The following is an 18,453-nucleotide window of genomic DNA, read 5'->3' as shown; positions in this document are numbered from 1 at the left end:
TACTTTACATTTGTATTCCTGTCTACATCCTGAAGGATTTTACAGAGGGATTTGTTCATCTATGATTTGCTTGATTTAATACATTTTATTCCCCAAAAATTGGTAAAAACAATATTGAATTCTGATTTTTTTTTTCTGAATTATGGCGTGACGAAATGAGATACCCAAAATTCGCTCTGTAAAAACTTTTGACTCTATATGTCAAAAAATTAAACATTTAGAATTTTGAAACTGACTTCATCCAGTTTAGATTTTTGCACTAAAAATGTATGCACATTAGAGCACATTTCATTAAATAATGGCTCATTTGCATATTTAAACCTAACATTTCAGAAAACTTGTAATACAAAAAATGTTTGCAATTACCAATGTAATCAAACAACTGGGTAAGTAAGGTGATAACTATTAGTTAATTTTTTTTACCCTATTCACCTGCAGTGTCTCGCCTTAAAATAAAGTGTTGACAAACTGAAAATACACTGGTGTTAGGCTCAATTGCTATGTTTTTCATGCAAACACCTATTATAATGATCTGAAAACTGCAAAAATAGTTGATTATTGTTGTTTACGCTGATTGCATCACTCAAGCTGCTGAAAGTTCTGCAGTCCTTCTGGTTTCTCTGCGTGTTTTGTGGCAACACTGTTATTTTGTTTGCGGCTCGTAAAGAAGCTGATGGTGCATTATGGTGATGTTTTTAACTGGTAGAAACACGCATTCATGTGGATCAGCAAATATCTTCCACATTTGCTGACAGCTCAACGGCTCTCATTTCCCACTGAGAATTACTGGAATTAAGATGTCGAGGAGTCATCGGCCATTGAGTCATTCGAGAAAGCCCCTCTCTCCTGTTTTAGACGCATGATTCAAGATTCGCTTCTCTCACAGGCCCGTGATTCAGGAACACACACTGAATGAACCATGTGGAAACCATGTTTATGCCCAACAATCTTAATAGCCACTTAAACTATTAAACTATCTGCTGGTTAAACAATGCCCTTTACATACAGGAACAAAGCGCCAGTTAATAGCATTCATTTAGGCAATAACAAAATGACAGGTTTGGTGGGAATTCGAACAGCATGATCGGTTTTGCTCTATAAATGCTATTATATAAATTCTGTGTTAGGTCGCAATTCAAGTGCAGTAAAACGATACGTCTCAGGTGTGTGATGCACAACAATGCATTTGTGTAGAGACAATAGAGTGCAATATACAACGCAATGAGTGTCAGTTGAATTTAATGCACAAAATGCAAGCTGTGCAAGCTTACAGCATGGCATCTAAGAATAGATGTGCATATGGTGGTATGACCATTGGTTTGTTGTTAATTTAACATAATTTATGTCGTTGGCAGTCATTACCAGGGGGTTTGACTCAAGGAACATGTGAAGAGGCCAATAAGGAAGAAAACAAGGAGAAGAACAGATATCCAAACATCTTACCATGTAAGATTTCACTCTTTTTCTCTGTTTCTACTTTTCCCAGTTCCCAGCCACCTGATCAGTCAGAGGCTATAAATATATATAAAACATTATGCTCATTAAGGCTGCATTTATTTGATTAAAAATACAGAGAAAACTTTATAAGACATAATAACTTTTAAAATCAGCACACAAAGATTAATTAAATGAGTCACACTCAGGATGTCAAGGGTCCCGCATAGGAAATGAATGGGTGGGGCACAATAAACTTTTTTTATTTTTGTATTTGTCAGATAAAACCACTAAATCAACCACAATGCAAACTGCATGCACAGAAATTGTGTATAAAATAATTACACACACAAATTGAGGCAAATAACTGTTAAAAAACGTACACAACAACACAAAAACACAACAACTGTACAGTTAAAAAAAGTGAGTTGTGTTACATGTAAAAAAAAAAAAAAAAAAAAATCCCTGAAGCATATTCGTTACTTACTACAAAATAGTCAGAAATCAGGATCTCAGTCAGAATTGCGAGATGTAAAACCATAACTTTGAGAAAAAAGTTTTTATCCCCTTAATTTTACAAAACTGTATGAAAAAATTATCTCACAAAAGTACTGCGTTCTATCTGAAAGTGTTTTCTCACAAAAATATTGCCTTTCCCTCAAAAAAAATGTTTGATTTACATAGAAAATTAGTTTTCTTTCTTTTAACTCATTATTTCCATCACAAAAGTTTTTGTGAGCAAACAGTTTATAAACTCACAATTCTGACTTTTTATCTCACAAATGTGAGTTTGTATCTCACATTTCTGACTTCTTTTCAGGAAATTATGGCTTTTTTCCCAGAATTGCATAATACAAACTCAATACTGACTTTTTATCTCAGAAAAAAAGTTAGAATTGCAAGATAAAACTCATAATTCTGACTTTTTCTTTCTCACAAATGAGTTTGTATCTCACATTTCTGACTTCTTATCAGGAAATTCTGGCTTTTTTTTCCCAGAATTGTGTGATACAAACTCAATTCTGACTTTTTATCTCAGAAAAAAGTCAGAATTGCAAGATGAAACTCACAATTCTGACTTTTTTTCTCACAAATGTGTGTTGAGTTTGTATCTCGCATTTCTGACTTCTTTTCAGGAAATTCTAGCTTTTTTTCACAGAATTGCGTGATACAAACTCAATTCTGACTTTTTTCTCTGAACTGGGTCATTTAAACTTGCAATTGCAAGAAATAAAGTCTGAATTGCAAGAAACAAAGTTTTTTTTTTTCTCAGAAATTGGTGATAAAAACTTGCAATTGTGAGAAATAATTTTCCTCACAAAAGCAAGTTTGTATCTCGCAATTCTGACTTTTTTCTCAGAAATGGATATAAACTCGCAATTGCAAAAAAAATATTGCCTTTCCCTCAAAAAATGTTTTATTTGCATTGAAATGTAGTTTTCTTTCTTTCACCTCTTTATTTCCGTCACAAAAGTTTTTGTGAGCAAACACAAAGTTTATAAACTCATAATTCTGAATTTTTATCTCAGAAAAAAGTCAGAATTGCAAGATAAAACTCATAATTTTGACTTTTTATCTCAGAAAAAAGTCAGAATTGCAAGATAAAACTCACAATTCTGACTTTTTATCTCACAAATGTGAGTTTGTATCTCACATTTCTGACTTTTTTTCAGGAAATTCTGGCTTTTTTCCCAGAATTGCATAATACAAACTCAATACTGACTTTTTATCTCAGAAAAAAAGTTAGAATTGCAAGATAAAACTCATAATTCTGACTTTTTCTTTCTCACAAATGAGTTTGTATCTCACATTTCTGACTTCTTATCAGGAAATTCTGGCTTTTTTTCCCCAGAATTGTGTGATACAAACTCAATTCTGACTTTTTTATCTCAGAAAAAAAGTCAGAATTGCAAGATAAAACTCACAATTTGGACTTTTTTTCTCACAAATGTGTGTTGAGTTTGTATCTCGCATTTCTGACTTCTTTTCAGGAAATTCTAGCTTTTTTTTCACAGAATTGCGTGATACAAACTCAATTCTGACTTTTTTCTCTGAATTGGGTCATTTAAACTTGCAATTGCAAGAAATAAAGTCTGAATTGCAAGAAACAAAGTTTTTTTTTTTCTCAGAAATTGGTGATATAAACTCGCAATTGTGAGAAATAATTTTCCTCACAAAAGCAAGTTTGTATCTCGCAATTCTGACTTTTTTCTCAGAAATGGATATAAACTCGCAATTGCAAAAAAATATTGCCTGTCCCTCAAAAAATGTTTTATTTGCATTGAAATGTAGTTTTCTTTCTTTCACCTCTTTATTTCTGTCACAAAGGTTTTTGTGAGCAAACACAAAGTTTATAAACTCATAATTCTGAATTTTTATCTCAGAAAAAAGTTAGAATTGCAAGATAAAACTCACAATTCAGACTTTTTTTCTCACAAATGTGTGTTGAGTTTGTATCTCGCATTTCTGACTTCTTTTCAGGAAATTCTGGCTTTTTTTCCCCAGAATTGTGTGATACAAACTCAATTCTGACTTTTTTATCTCAGAAAAAAAGTCAGAATTGCAAGATAAAACTCACAATTCGGACTTTTTTTCTCACAAATGTGTGTTGAGTTTGTATCTCGCATTTCTGACTTCTTTTCAGGAAATTCTAGCTTTTTTTCACAGAATTGCGTGATACAAACTCAATTCTGACTTTTTTCTCTGAATTGGGTCATTTAAACTTGCAATTGCAAGAAATAAAGTCTGAATTGCAAGAAACAAAGTTTTTTTTTCTCAGAAATTGGTGATATAAACTCGCAATTGTGAGAAATAATTTTCCTCACAAAAGCAAGTTTGTATCTCGCAATTCTGACTTTTTTCTCAGAAATGGATATAAACTCGCTATTGCAAAAAAAATTGCCTGTCCCTCAAAAAATGTTTTATTTGCATTGAAATGTAGTTTTCTTTCTTTCACCTCTTTATTTCCGTCACAAAAGTTTTTGTGAGCAAACACAAAGTTGATAAACTCATAATTCTGAATTTTTATCTCAGAAAAAAGTCAGAATTGCAAGATAAAACTCATAATTTTGACTTTTTATCTCAGAAAAAAGTCAGAATTGCAAGATAAAACTCACAATTCTGACTTTTTATCTCACAAATGTGAGTTTGTATCTCACATTTCTGACTTTTTTTCAGGAAATTCTGGCTTTTTTCCCAGAATTGCATAATACAAACTCAATACTGACTTTTTATCTCAGAAAAAAAACTTAGAATTGCAAGAGAACTCATAATTCTGACTTTTTCTTTCTCACAAATGAGTTTGTATCTCACATTTCTGACTTCTTATCAGGAAATTCTGGCTTTTTTTCCCAGAATTGTGTGATACAAACTCAATTCTGACTTTTTTATCTCAGAAAAAAAGTCAGAATTGCAAGATAAAACCCACAATTCTGACTTTTTTTCAGGAAATTCTAGCTTTTTTTCACAGAATTGCGTGATACAAACTCAATTCTGACTTTTTTCTCTGAATTGGGTCATTTAAACTTGCAATTGCAAGAAATAAAGTCTGAATTGCAAGAAACAAAGTTTTTTTTTTTCTCAGAAATTGGTGATATAAACTCGCAATTGTGAGAAATAATTTTCCTCACACAAGCAAGTTTGTATCTCGCAATTCTGACTTTTTTTTCTCAGAAATGGATATAAACTCGCAATTGCAAAAAAATATTGCCTTTCCCTCAAAAAATGTTTTATTTGCATTGAAATGTAGTTTTCTTTCTTTCACCTCTTTATTTCCGTCACAAAAGTTTTTGTGAGTAAACACAAAGTTTATAAACTCATAATTCTGAATTTTTATCTCAGAAAAAAGTTAGAATTGCAAGATAAAACTCATAATTTTGACTTTTTATCTCAGAAAAAAGTCAGAATTGCGAGATAAAACTCATAATTTTGACTTTTTATCTCAGAAAAAAGTCAGAATTGCGAGATAAAACTCACAATTCTGACTTTTTTCTCACAAATGTGTGTTGAGTTTGTATCTCGCATTTCTGACTTTTCAGGAAATTCTGGCTTTTTTGCAGAATTGCGTGATACAAACTTAATTCTGACTTTTTTCTCTGAATTGGGTGTGATAAACTTGCAATTGCGAGAAATAAAGTCAGAATTGGAAGATATAAACTCAGAATTCTGACTTTTTTTCTCAGAAATTGGTGATATAAACTCGCAGTTGTGAGAAATAATTTTCCTCACAAATGCGAGTTTGTATCTCGCAATTCTGACCTTTTTTTTTTTTTTTTTCCAGAAATGGATATACACTCACAATTGCGAAAAAAGTACATTTGAGATTCTAAAAATATATTTTGTATTTAAGTACAATAAATATCACATACTTTAAGACTTTTACTCGAGTAATATTCTAACCTGTGACTTTAACTTCTACCAAAGTCGTTTTCTGGTAAGATATCTGTACTTTTACGTAAGTATGGCTTTCAGGTACTTTTATAAACCACTATATATATGATATGAATGATTCATGTTGTTGATTGTTATGTTATGTTGCTGTGCTTATTTTGGGTGATATTAAACTGAAATTTTGCCACCCTCACACATCTACAACTTCTCTACATTAACCACTTTCAGTTCCTTGCGCCCACATCCATGGCATTTCGTTGTATTACTTCTTTTTAAAAGAGCTGTTTTTTATTTGTCACCATTTTTTAAAAGCATGAGAAGTAGCAAACAAAAAAGTGTCTATGTTTAGAAAAAAACATAATTTTTGTCTTGCCCGTTATCCAGACGACCATTCCAGAGTGATTTTAACAGAGATCGATGGAGCCCCATGTTCAGATTATATCAATGCTTCATATATCGACGTAAGTGATTTGTAATGCTGTAGAAATGCATCAATGCACTGTGAAGATTTGATGCATCAAACATGCATTTACCTATATGTACAGTTCTTGAGCATGTAAATGTAAAACACTGTTGTAATGCATTGCATTATTTAGTAAATAACCATTTGCAAATTAGAGAAGTAATATATTTGCATTTAAATGTTGGTTTCATAAGTTTGTGCTTCTCTCTTGTGCTTTTTTCTTTCTAGGGTTATACAGATAAGAATAAGTTCATTGCAGCACAAGGTAAAAATAAGATTTTGTGAGCAGTCACATGACTGACAACAGTTTCAGTTGGTATAAGCATATAATTAGACCTGATAAGATGACGTCTGTGTTTCAGGTCCGAAACAAGACACGGTCGCAGACTTCTGGAGAATGATATGGGAGCAGAAATCATCTACTATTGTAATGCTTACGAATCTGAAAGAGAGAAAAGAGGTATGTGTCCTTTTTTTGGATTTCTGGTCTGTTTCCTTGTACGTTGATCGTCTGTTAAATAGTAGAGTTAATGAGAAGCCCTTTTGTTCAGAAACTGGGTGCAATTTCTGTGTTGAATGTCAAATTGGCACAAATTGGTTTTCATGCAATTTGCCAAAAATCAGCACTATGAAAAATTCTAAAGATTCATATAAAAACAGAAAAAAGTTGTTTTTATTTTTTTATTATTATTTATTTATTTATTCATTTATTTTTATTTGTCATGACTACTTGTAGTGACTATTTGCAAACTGAGGTCCAAATACTGTAACTACAAGTATAAATGGTAGGGCTGTCAATAGATTAAAATGGTTAATCATGATTAATTGCGCATTTTTTATGTGATTAATCACGATTAATCTGTACTTTCTGCCTTTTTCCAGGTAAATGTAGGTGTCTTTCCAAAAAAAAAAAAACACTTGGAGATTCCAAAAGGACACCAAATAACTAAATTATATAAGAAGTCTATATAATACACAAGTTTATAATGTAATTATTGATGTAAATGTAATTATTTTTGTAAACTATAGTTTTAAATTTCAAATTTAAATTCAAATTTTTACTTTTCACTTCACGTCACTTCACTTTTTATTTTATATTATTTTATTATTTTATGTGAGAAAAAAAAATAAAAATAGATTATTACCTAAGCAAAGCAAGTTAGCTGTATTTTTATTAGCTTAATTTTGTATTTTATTTTTTATTTTATTCAAACAAGGAGTAAAAATATAAAAAAATACATAAAATAAATTACGAAATAAACTAAAATATTGGTAACTATACTAGAAGCTATATATTTTGCTACCAATACAAAGCAGGTTAGCTGTATTTTATTTTCTATTTTATTTCAATTTTATACAAGTGGGTAGAAATATATACAAATCTAAATAAATTAATTAATTAAGAAATAAACTAACATAATGGTAACTATACTAGAAGCTATTATTTCTGCTACCAATACAAAGCAGGTTAGCTGTATTTTTATTAGCTTAATTTTTATTTTATTTTATACAAGTGAGAGAAAATATAAAATAGATAAAAGCTAAAAGCTAAAATATTGGTAACTATACTAGCAGCTATATTTTTTGCTACCAAAGCAAAGCAGGTTAGTTGTATTTTTATTAGCTTACTTATAGTTTTAAATGTAGAAATTAAAATAACATTCTAATTTGTATTATTTATATTATTTTATATTTTATTTTAATTTTATACAAATAAGTAAAAATATAAAAAATACATAAAAAATAAATTAAGAAATTAACTAAAATTATGGTAACTATACTAAAAGCTATTATTTTTGGTTCCAATACAGAGCAGATTAGCTGTATTTTTATTAGCTTAATTTTTATTTTATTTTATGCAAGTGAGATAAATATATAAAATAGAAAAAAGAAATAAGCTAAAATAATGGTAACAATACTAGGAGCTATATTTTAAGCAAATAATGGTAACTTTTTTATTTTATTTTATATTAATTAAATTTAAAAAGCAAAACAGACCAAAGCCAAGCAAGCAAAAGCTGAGGCAGTATTTTTATTAGCTTAATTTTTCTATTGTTTTATTTTTCTATTGTTTTATTTATTACTTTTTTATTATTGTATATTTTATACAAATGAGAATATAAAAAAAATTGATAAAAAGAAATGTATACATTTTTAAAATTATTTTATTTTAAAAAGAAATTAAGAAATAAACTAAAATAATGGTAACTATACTAGCAGCTATATTTTTTGCTACCAAAGCAAAACTTAATTTATTTTATAGTAATAAATAATGTTTTTTTTTTTCATTTTACTAAATTATTTTATTTTGTTATTTTTGTTTTATTAATTGTTTATTATTTTATATTTTATAATTTTTAAATTAATTTTTTTTTATTTACATATTATTATACTATATATTATATAACATTATATAAAATAATTTTACTTTAAAAATGTATTACATTTTAAAATTTAATCAGCCTCTTACTGCTTATTGTAGTAATATAGTAACATTACATTACATATGTGACCCTGGACCACAAAACTGGGGTATATTTGTAGCAATAGCCAAAAATACATTGAATGGGTCAAAATTATTGATTTTTCTTTTATGCCAAAAATCATTAGGAAATTGAGTAAAGATCATGTTCCATGAAGATTATTTGCAAAATTCCTACTGTGAATATATCAAAATGTCATTTTTTATTAGTAATATGCATTGTTAAGAACTTAATTTGGACAACTTTAAAGGTGATTTTCTCAGTATTTTGATTTTTTTGCACTCTCAGATTCCAGATATTCAAATAGATGTATCTCGGCCAAATATTGTCCTATCCTAACAAACCATACATCAATAGAAAGCTTATTTATTGAACGTTCATCTGATGCATACATCTCAGTTTTGTAAAATTTAACCTTATGACTGGTTTTGTGGTCCAGGGTCACATATATGTTTTTACACAAAGTATTCCCTTCAAACCACTGTCTAAAACATTGCACATCCTCTCATAGTTATTCCATATAGCTTTAAAAAATCATTGGAATGCAAAAACAATAACTACAGAGCCACTAAATTATTTTTGATTTCATTTGAGTGCTTTTCTATAAACTCGATTTGTTGGTCATCCTAAGCAATAACCCACAAGTGTCTCGGTTTCGATCCTCTCCAATGTTCAGACGTCGCAAAGCCGCCACACGACTCGTCTTTCTCTCCTCTCCATCACCTCTCTAGAAAGACGAATCAATAAGACACAGATTAAAATCAGCTTTGGGTCGGGCTTGGAATCGATGATTTTAATAATGGCTGATAGAGCTCTCTCTGGCTTTAACCTAATTAGTCGGCAAACTCTCATTAAGAGAGATTTATCCTGCGCTCTCGGGCTGGATAATGCTGATTGACAGACAGACTGTTTTAAGAGCTCAGATTAGCATCACGGAGTCTTAGAAGTCACCTTTACTACACTAATGCACTTACAGCTGTTCAGTGGCAGTGTTGGACTCATTTACTCGACAGGATTGACATGTAATGCGTTTATGTTTATCTATAGATCCACATGTTTTGACCTTGTGTCGTGTTCTCAGTTTTATAGCATAATGACTAGCAGAAGACGTTCATGTCTTTCTGGTTTTTTGACACTGAGTAACTTTTATTAATAGCATTAACAGATACTGTTACATTTCAGTAGTGTATTATTTGTCTTTTCAGATATTTTCATGTTTGAATACAATGTAACATTCACTTATTAATGTAAGTCAATATCAATCAATAGCAATCATTTTTGTGTTTGAAAAGCAATATTTTGTATTGAATATAATTTTTTTTCAATGCGAATGTTTGTGTAATAAAAGTACATTTTTTCATATTAATTACATTTTAAAAGCAAAACAGACTAAAGCAAAGCAAGCAAAAGCTGAGGCTTTTTTATTAGCTTAATTTTTATTTTATTATTTTATTATTTCATTTTATTTTATTTTATTATTTTTTCTTTTGTTTTATTTCTTTTTGTTATTTTGTATTTAAAAAATAAAAAGTGAGAGTATTAAAACATTAAAAATGCTAAAAATAAATGAAGAAATAAACTAAAAAAAATTTATTTTATTTTTATTTATTTTATTTATTATTTTCTTTTGTTTTATATTTTATTCAAGTAATACAATTGTTTTTTTTTATTGAAGTAAGAATATACAAAAATAAAAAATTACTAAAAAGAAACAAATAAACTAAAATAATGGTAACTATACTAGCAGCTATATGTTTTGCTACCAAAGCAAAACTTATTTTATTTTATAATAATAAATAATAAAGTTATTTTATTTTACTATATTATTTTATTTTATGTTATTTTATTTTATGTTTTGTTTTATTTATTTTTATTATTTTATACTTTATACAAGTGAGAAAAAATAATAATAATTGATAAAAAAGAAATGAAGAAATAAACTAAAATAATGGTAACTATATTAGCAGCTATATTTTTTGCAACCAAAGCAAAACTTATTTTATTTTAATATATTTTATAATACTAAATAATAAAGTTATTTTATTTTACTGTATTATTTTATTTTATGTTATTTTTTGCTTTGTTTTATTTATTTGTATTATTTTATATTTTATACAATTGAGAAAAAATAATAATAATTGATAAAAAGAAATGAAGAAATAAACTAAAATAATTTTTAGTATATTTTGTTTTATGCAAATGAGAAAAAAATATTAGAAATTGATAAATAAAAAATTAAGAAATAAACTTAAATAATGGTAACTATACTAATGGTAACTGCCAAAGCAAAGTATTTTTAGTAGCTTAAATTTTATTTTATTTTATTTATACAAGTGAGAAAAATATGTATAAAAAATAAGAAAAATTTAAATAACGGTGGCTTATTTATGTAACGTATTTATTGACTTGAATTACTTTAATCAGTGCAAGTAAGAAAAATATTTATTTTAATATTAATTAGGGCTGTCAAATGATTAATCATGATTAATCACATCCAAAATAAAAGTTCATGTTTACATACTAAATGTGTGTTTTCTGTGTTTATTTATTATGTATATATAAATACACACACATACATGTATTTTCAAGAATTTGTTTTAGATTTATATAGAAAATATTTATAATTCTATATATAGTCTAAATTAAATAGAAGTATAACTATTCATTCATATAAATATTTGTTTAAATCAATGTATGTGTGTGCATTTATATATATACATAATAAATATACACAGTAAACACACATTTAGTGTGTAAACATAAACTTTTATTTCGGGTGTGATTAATCGTGATTAATCATTTCACAGCCCTAATATTAATACAACTCAAGAAATTAAACTAAAAGAACTATTAGCATTTAAAAATAATTAAGTACATAAAAAAAAAAAAAAAAACATGTACAATATAAACTAATCTACTGGTAACTAGTATAAATGTGCTGTGTTTGTCTCTGTAGGATAAGTGCTATCAGTATTGGCCTGATCAGGGATGCTGGACGTACGGAAATGTTCGTGTGGCTGTGGAAGACTTTACAGCTCTGGTGGACTACACCATACGCAAATTCTGTGTGCAATATGTAAGTCTGAACACGCTCTCTCACACAGTTTATTCTTGATCTCAATTGTGTTTGTGGCTTTGTTTAAGTGCATGTATATATGTGTTGTTTCCTGTGTCATCTCACCTGTCTCTGTGTCCACCACAGCAAGCCGGCGACGGCACCAAAACGCCTCGTCTGGTCACACAGCTTCACTTCACCAGCTGGCCTGACTTCGGCGTTCCCTTCTCGCCCATTGGCATGCTCAAGTTTCTGAAGAAGGTGAAGCAGGTGAACCCATCGTACGCCGGGCCCATCGTGGTGCACTGCAGGTAGGTTGTGTTGCATGTGACTGCTGTACACTTAGACTTGCCACTAGACCGTAACCAGAATACCAGGCGAGAACTTGAGCTGTAGAGAAAGACACTTGAGTCTCATTGAAATGTGAAGTGTGACACGTTTTGGTCTGTGATATGTTCTAGCAAAGATACACATGACGTTTTGACCTTGTGTTGTGTTCTTTGCATTATAATGATTAGCTGAAAACTTGTCATTATTTTCTTTTTTGAACTTATTAATACCATCAATAGATATTATTACATTACTATATTAGTTAACTAAAAATGTTAATGAAAGTCAATATTAATCATTAACCTCATCATAAAACTAATTTTAGCATTATATTAGTAATTAATACTTGTAGCTTTATTTTAAGGTTCATTTATTATTTAATACAAGTACAACAAAATTAAGTAATAAGGTAAAATAATAGTAACTATACTGTTTTTGCTAACAAAGCAAAGCAGTTTAGCTGTATTTTTATTAGCTTACTTTAATTTAATTTTATTTTTAAAATTAAAACTTAAAAAATGTAAAAATGTAAAACTGAAACAAACAAACATATAAAAATTAGCATTGGTCTCTTGCTATATTTTATTTTATTTATTTTATTTTTATTTTATTTTTGTATTTTTATTATTTTTATTATTTAATTTATTTTACTTTCATATTTTATTTATTCATTTATTTAAATTTTATACAAGTGAAAAAAATTAAAAAAAAAAAAAAAATATATATATATATATATAATATTTGTTTTAATATAACTACTCAATACATTATAAATATATATTAGTAATTATATAATATTATGTAATATTATTTATAAATAAATATTTTAAAATAATATAGCACAAATTACATATTTATATTTATTTCATTATTATCTTTTAAATGTATAATACAAATATGTTAATCAATATGTAATGTTGAATTACTTGTTAATGAGCTATTTATTTATTTATAAAAAATTAAATAAAAATAAAACATCCGACAATAAGAAATTAAAAAATAAAAGGAAATAAACTAAAATAACTTATTTGATATATTTATTTATAATTACATTTATTCAATACAAGCAATACAATTATTTATTTTAATATTAGTACTTAATACTTGATAATTAATTATTATTATTAATTATAATACTTGATTAGTAATTATATAATATGTAATATTATTTATAAATAAATATTTTAAAGCAATGTAGAAAGAAATAAACTAAAATAATGATAATTATACTAGTAGCTATATTTTTCTGCTACCAAAAGCAATGAAGGTTAGCTGGTTATTTATTTTTTTATTTTTTTATAAAGATACTAAATATAAAAACATTAAGAAATTAAAAAATGTAAATAAATTAGGAAATAAGCAAAAACAGCTTATTTAATGTATATATTTATAAATGACATTTATTCAATACAAGCAATCCAATTATTTATTTTAATATTATTACTTAATATTGTATTGAAATATATTAGTAATTATATCATGTAATAATATTTATAAATGTGTATTTAAAAATAATGTAGAAAAAATCTATATTTATGGTTTTCATAATATATTTATTATGTATGCTATATTTAAACACCAAAACCTTTTGTTTCGAGATTTTACTTTTTTAATCACCTCTGATAATTAATATAAAACATTAATAAATAATGATTAAATATATCAATTAAAAGCCTATTTTTATCATTAACATAATTACAAAGCAATATTATTGTTCTGTTTTTGTACTGTACAGTATTAAATATTTTAAAATATTTTAATATATATATATATATATATATATATATTTTCCTTATAATATATAATGTTTGATTACATGTTAATAAAAGTCAATATTATTCATTAACATTAAAAAGCGATATTACTGTACTGTATTTGTAAATTTCAGGTTAGCTGCTGACAATGATTAAATAAAGTAAATGAGAAATTATATAATAATATATAATATTATTTATAATTAAATTAAAATAAATAAATTAATTAAAATATATTATTTAAACAATTTTAAAATATTAAAATACATATATGAAAATGATAGATATTCAATTAAAATAAATTATTAAATAAAATAAATTATTAATTAGAAACAACATGGCAACCACACAGAACACCTTAGCATTGTGGCAGCGATGTTTACATGAGCAAAAAACACTATTTTTTACATCAGGACATGTTAGAATATAGTAAAACATAATATTTCATATTTCAAATGCTAGAGATGCAGGATCTACACAATTATATCTTATTTAAAGCTTTTTTAGCATTTGACATTGAAGTTTCATCAAGAGCCCAAACTTCCTGACCAAACGTCTTACTTTCACAAAGCAACAGTAACTTCCAGAACAAAAGTGCACATTTGAATTTCAACTTTAGTAAAAAGGACAAATTTTCCATAACTTCCATCCACAGTAATTATTTTTGCGACCTGGCGGACCCTTTTGCGTCAGTCTGTCACGCATACATAATTTATTGGATCAGACAATGATATACATTATTCAGAGCGATTAGCATGTGATTTGAATTAGGTGAATGAAGGTCTTTTCTCGAATATATGAAATGAATTGATGTCAGTTGAGTGGCTGTTTTTCATGACACAATGGCCAGTCTGTCCTCTCGTCATCTGTGTGTGTGTCACAGTGTTGACCGTCTGCCCTCATCCTGTGTCCTGAACAACCAAACGCAGCGTCAGCAATACCAAACACTTCATTTCCTGTCAAAAGCCCTATTGAGTGGGTGTTCAATCGTTTGGTTGTTTACTTACTCACGCCCTCTAGTGTTCAAAAGGAAAATGTTTGTCTGACAAAATAAGACAATAATTAAAACATTTTTATTAACACAAATGTAGACAACCATGACTCTATATATATATATATATATATATATATATATATATATTATCCATAATGTATTTTAATATTTTAATAATCTCATTCTCTGGAGTGGACTGCAATAATTTATATAATATATATCAACATAAACTAGAATGAATGAATGAATGAATGAATAAATGAATGAATGTAAAATGTAAAACATTCTATAAAAAATATGGTTGATGTTTATCCATCAAGATAATTAATTTTTGGGTGAAAAAGTGGTAGGAAAATAAAATAAAATAAAAAATATTCCTAAAAATATTTTAAAATAAATATTTATGCATATATTGTTCTAGGAAAATGTTTTTTTTTATCCAACATGGTCGTTGATTTATATTGTGAAATATTAGTAAATATATACATAAATAAACAAATGATTACAAATTAAACAGTAAAATAAAAATAGGAGAGGACTATTAATTTTTAAAAAATATTAGTAAATATATACATAAATAAACAAATGATTAAACAATCTTATTTTTAATTTTTTATCAAATAAACAATATATAAAAACAATTCTGCTATTTTTTTATCGATAAGATTGTCTCTGTATGATAACTTTAATAATTTGGTTTTCAGGAGCGGACAATTTTTTTCTATTAATTTAGAAAAATAATTAATTTTCAAGTGAACTATAATTATAATTTTAATGGGAAAATTTATAATGGAATAAAATGGACATTTAAATATAATAAATATAAAATCTTATTATAAAAATAATATAAAAAGATTAGACTAGAAAAAAATATAGATTTTTATCCATCAAGGTCTTTGATTTATATTGTGAACAATTGGTTAATAAATACATAAATAAATAAACAAACAATTAAGCATAGTCTGAATATATAATATTTGTATTTCTAAATATAATATATATATTATTTATCTATCAAGGTGATTGTCTTTGTATAATGACTTTAATCATTTGGTTTTCAGTAGTTTCAGTAGTACATTTTTATTTATTTTATGAGTGGACTATATATTTGTTTTATTAATTTTAATATAGTTTATCATTTTAAAGTAAACTGGAATTATAATTTACAAATACAAATATTTTATAGTCTGAATACATTATCAAATACAAAATAAAAAAATATTCTGCTGAAAAAAATATTTTCATTCATCTCTGTATTATAAATAATTTTAAAAGTTTGGTTTTCAGAAGTGGACCATTAATTTTTAATTAATTTTATATTTTTTTATAAATAAATAAGAAATTAAACAGTCTGAATATAATATTTGTATTTTAAAAAAATAATGCTAAGTACAAAATATAAAAAAAAATTCTGCTAAAAAATGATCTATCAAGGATAAATCAAGGTGATTGTATTATTTTATAATTTTAAAGTGATTTTTAAATTAATTTTAAAGTCAACATAAAAGAGTACATAAATAATAATAAATATAATATATATAAAATCTATTTCTAAAAAATAAAATAAAATAAATCGATTACACTCTAAAAATATATATTATTTTTTGGAAAAACTTGCATTGGTAAATCATTCATAATTATATTTTCATATTGTTCATATTTTGAATAATTGCATCTGTTCTGTTTTTTTTTTTTTTTTTTTTTTTTGTTAGTGCCGGCGTGGGCCGAACAGGAACGTTCATCGTCATCGATGGCATGATTGACATGATGTACGCAGAAAAGAAAGTAGACGTCTTCGGGTTCGTCTCACGAATACGAGAGCAGAGATCGCAGCTCGTTCAGACAGATGTAAGTAGACCAAGTCATTGCTTTTTGCATATTTTTTTTGCATTCACCTAATTCATTTACTCTCATTACAGAAAAAACAGGTGACAGAAGTAGTTACCTGGAAGTCATAGATGCTTAAAGATGTACTGAAAATGTGATTTGTGTTGTAGTTGCAGTACTCGTTCATCTATCAGGCTCTGCTGGAGTACTTCCTGTATGGAGACACAGAGCTGGACGTTTCTTCTCTGGAGGGTCACTTGGATAAACTTCACAACACCAGTGCGCCGCTGGACCGCGTCGGCCTGGAGGAAGAGTTTAAGGTGAGGATTTTAGTGGTGTGTGATTGTTTACTGATCTGGATTTGACATGTCATTAATGCGTTTGCATTGGTTTTGCAGAAACTGACAAACATGCGTATAATGAAGGAAAACATGAGGACGGGCAACCTGCCTGCCAACATGAAGAAAAACAGAGTCCTGCAGATTATTCCATGTGAGTTTAAATATGTTTTAGATATTTAATGTCTTGCTTCTGTGTAAAATGTATGTTGTTGTGCTGCTCGGCTTTGTTTACAAGGAAGTTAATCAGAAATCTCTCTTCCTTTTCCTGTTCTGCCTGTGACTTTAGTTGTAATCGTGAGACGTGCCGTTTATGCCAAAGGTCAATTTACATCTTTTCTGGTTCATTTGTTCAGATGATTTTAACCGAGTCATCCTTTCCATGAAGAGAGGGCAGGAGTTCACTGATTATGTCAACGCATCTTTTATTGATGTAAGTTTTAATGAGTCTTTTCAGGGGCGGTTTGTGATGAAATATAACATTGGTTTCTTACAATATTTAATTTTATTTAATTAATTTTTTTATCTTTTATATTTAATTTTTTTAATGTAATTAATTTAATTATTTTTTTATTTTATTTCTTATTTTTATTTATTTATTTTTATTTTACTGTGTCCAAAAACAACTTTTGGCCAATGTACCAAATGTTTATGTTTAATTTTTTTTATCTTTTATTTTACATTTTTTTAATGTAATTAATTATTATTATTATTCTTTTTTTTTTTCTTTTTTTTTTTTTTAATTTTACTGTGTCCAAAAACAACTTTTGGCCAATGTACCATCCATTAATCTTTCTTAATTTTTGTATTTTCCTTATTTTTAAATAAACTGAAATAAACAAACAAACATGATGAAACATTATGAAAGTTAACATTGGCTTTTTTCTATATTTAATTAATTTATTTTTAATTTAATTTATTTTAATTTAATTTAAAATTTAATTTTATTTTATTTTTTATTTTACATATATTTTTATTTATTTTATTTTATGTACTATTTTGTATTTATTTTTATTTTATTAATTTAACTTAATTTAATTTAAAATTTATTATTTTTTTTTTTTTTACTTTATTTTATTTATTTATTTATTTTTTATTTTACTGTCCAGAAAGAACTTTTGGCCAATTTACCAGCCAACAAACAAACATATGATGAAACATTATGAAAGTTAACATTGGCTTCTTTCAGTATTTTATTATATTTTATTTGTTTTTATTTTATTTTATTTCTTATTTTTATTTTTTTTACTTTAGTTTATTTTAAAATTTTATTTTATTTTATTTTTTATTTTACATATATTTTTTATTTATTTTATTTTATGTACTATTTTGTATTTATTTTTATTTTATTAATTTAATTTAATTTAATTTTTTATTTTTTATTTT

The 18,453-nt window shown here is 26.6% G+C and overlaps 1 protein-coding gene across 4 annotated transcripts in view; it reads left to right on the top strand.

The window, feature by feature from the left end:
• Positions 1-18,453, top strand: part of LOC141297276 (receptor-type tyrosine-protein phosphatase epsilon-like) — a 105,244-nt gene that overhangs the window by 80,264 nt on the left and 6,527 nt on the right. For all 4 annotated transcript variants that reach the window (XM_073827668.1, XM_073827667.1, XM_073827670.1 and 1 more), the window contains 10 exons: positions 1,356-1,446; positions 6,208-6,284; positions 6,515-6,551; positions 6,649-6,746; positions 11,726-11,845; positions 11,972-12,135; positions 16,615-16,750; positions 16,900-17,049; positions 17,128-17,221; positions 17,424-17,500. In XM_073827668.1, coding sequence (XP_073683769.1) covers positions 1,356-1,446; positions 6,208-6,284; positions 6,515-6,551; positions 6,649-6,746; positions 11,726-11,845; positions 11,972-12,135; positions 16,615-16,750; positions 16,900-17,049; positions 17,128-17,221; positions 17,424-17,500 — 1,044 coding nt within the window. The remainder of the gene's footprint in view (positions 1-1,355; positions 1,447-6,207; positions 6,285-6,514; positions 6,552-6,648; positions 6,747-11,725; positions 11,846-11,971; positions 12,136-16,614; positions 16,751-16,899; positions 17,050-17,127; positions 17,222-17,423; positions 17,501-18,453) is intronic.

Source organism: Garra rufa, chromosome 22 (assembly GCF_049309525.1).
Source record: "Garra rufa chromosome 22, GarRuf1.0, whole genome shotgun sequence".
NCBI lineage: Eukaryota > Metazoa > Chordata > Actinopteri > Cypriniformes > Cyprinidae > Garra > Garra rufa.
The sequence above is the reverse complement of the archived record's forward strand: the minus strand, read 5'-3'. Positions and strand labels throughout refer to the sequence as shown.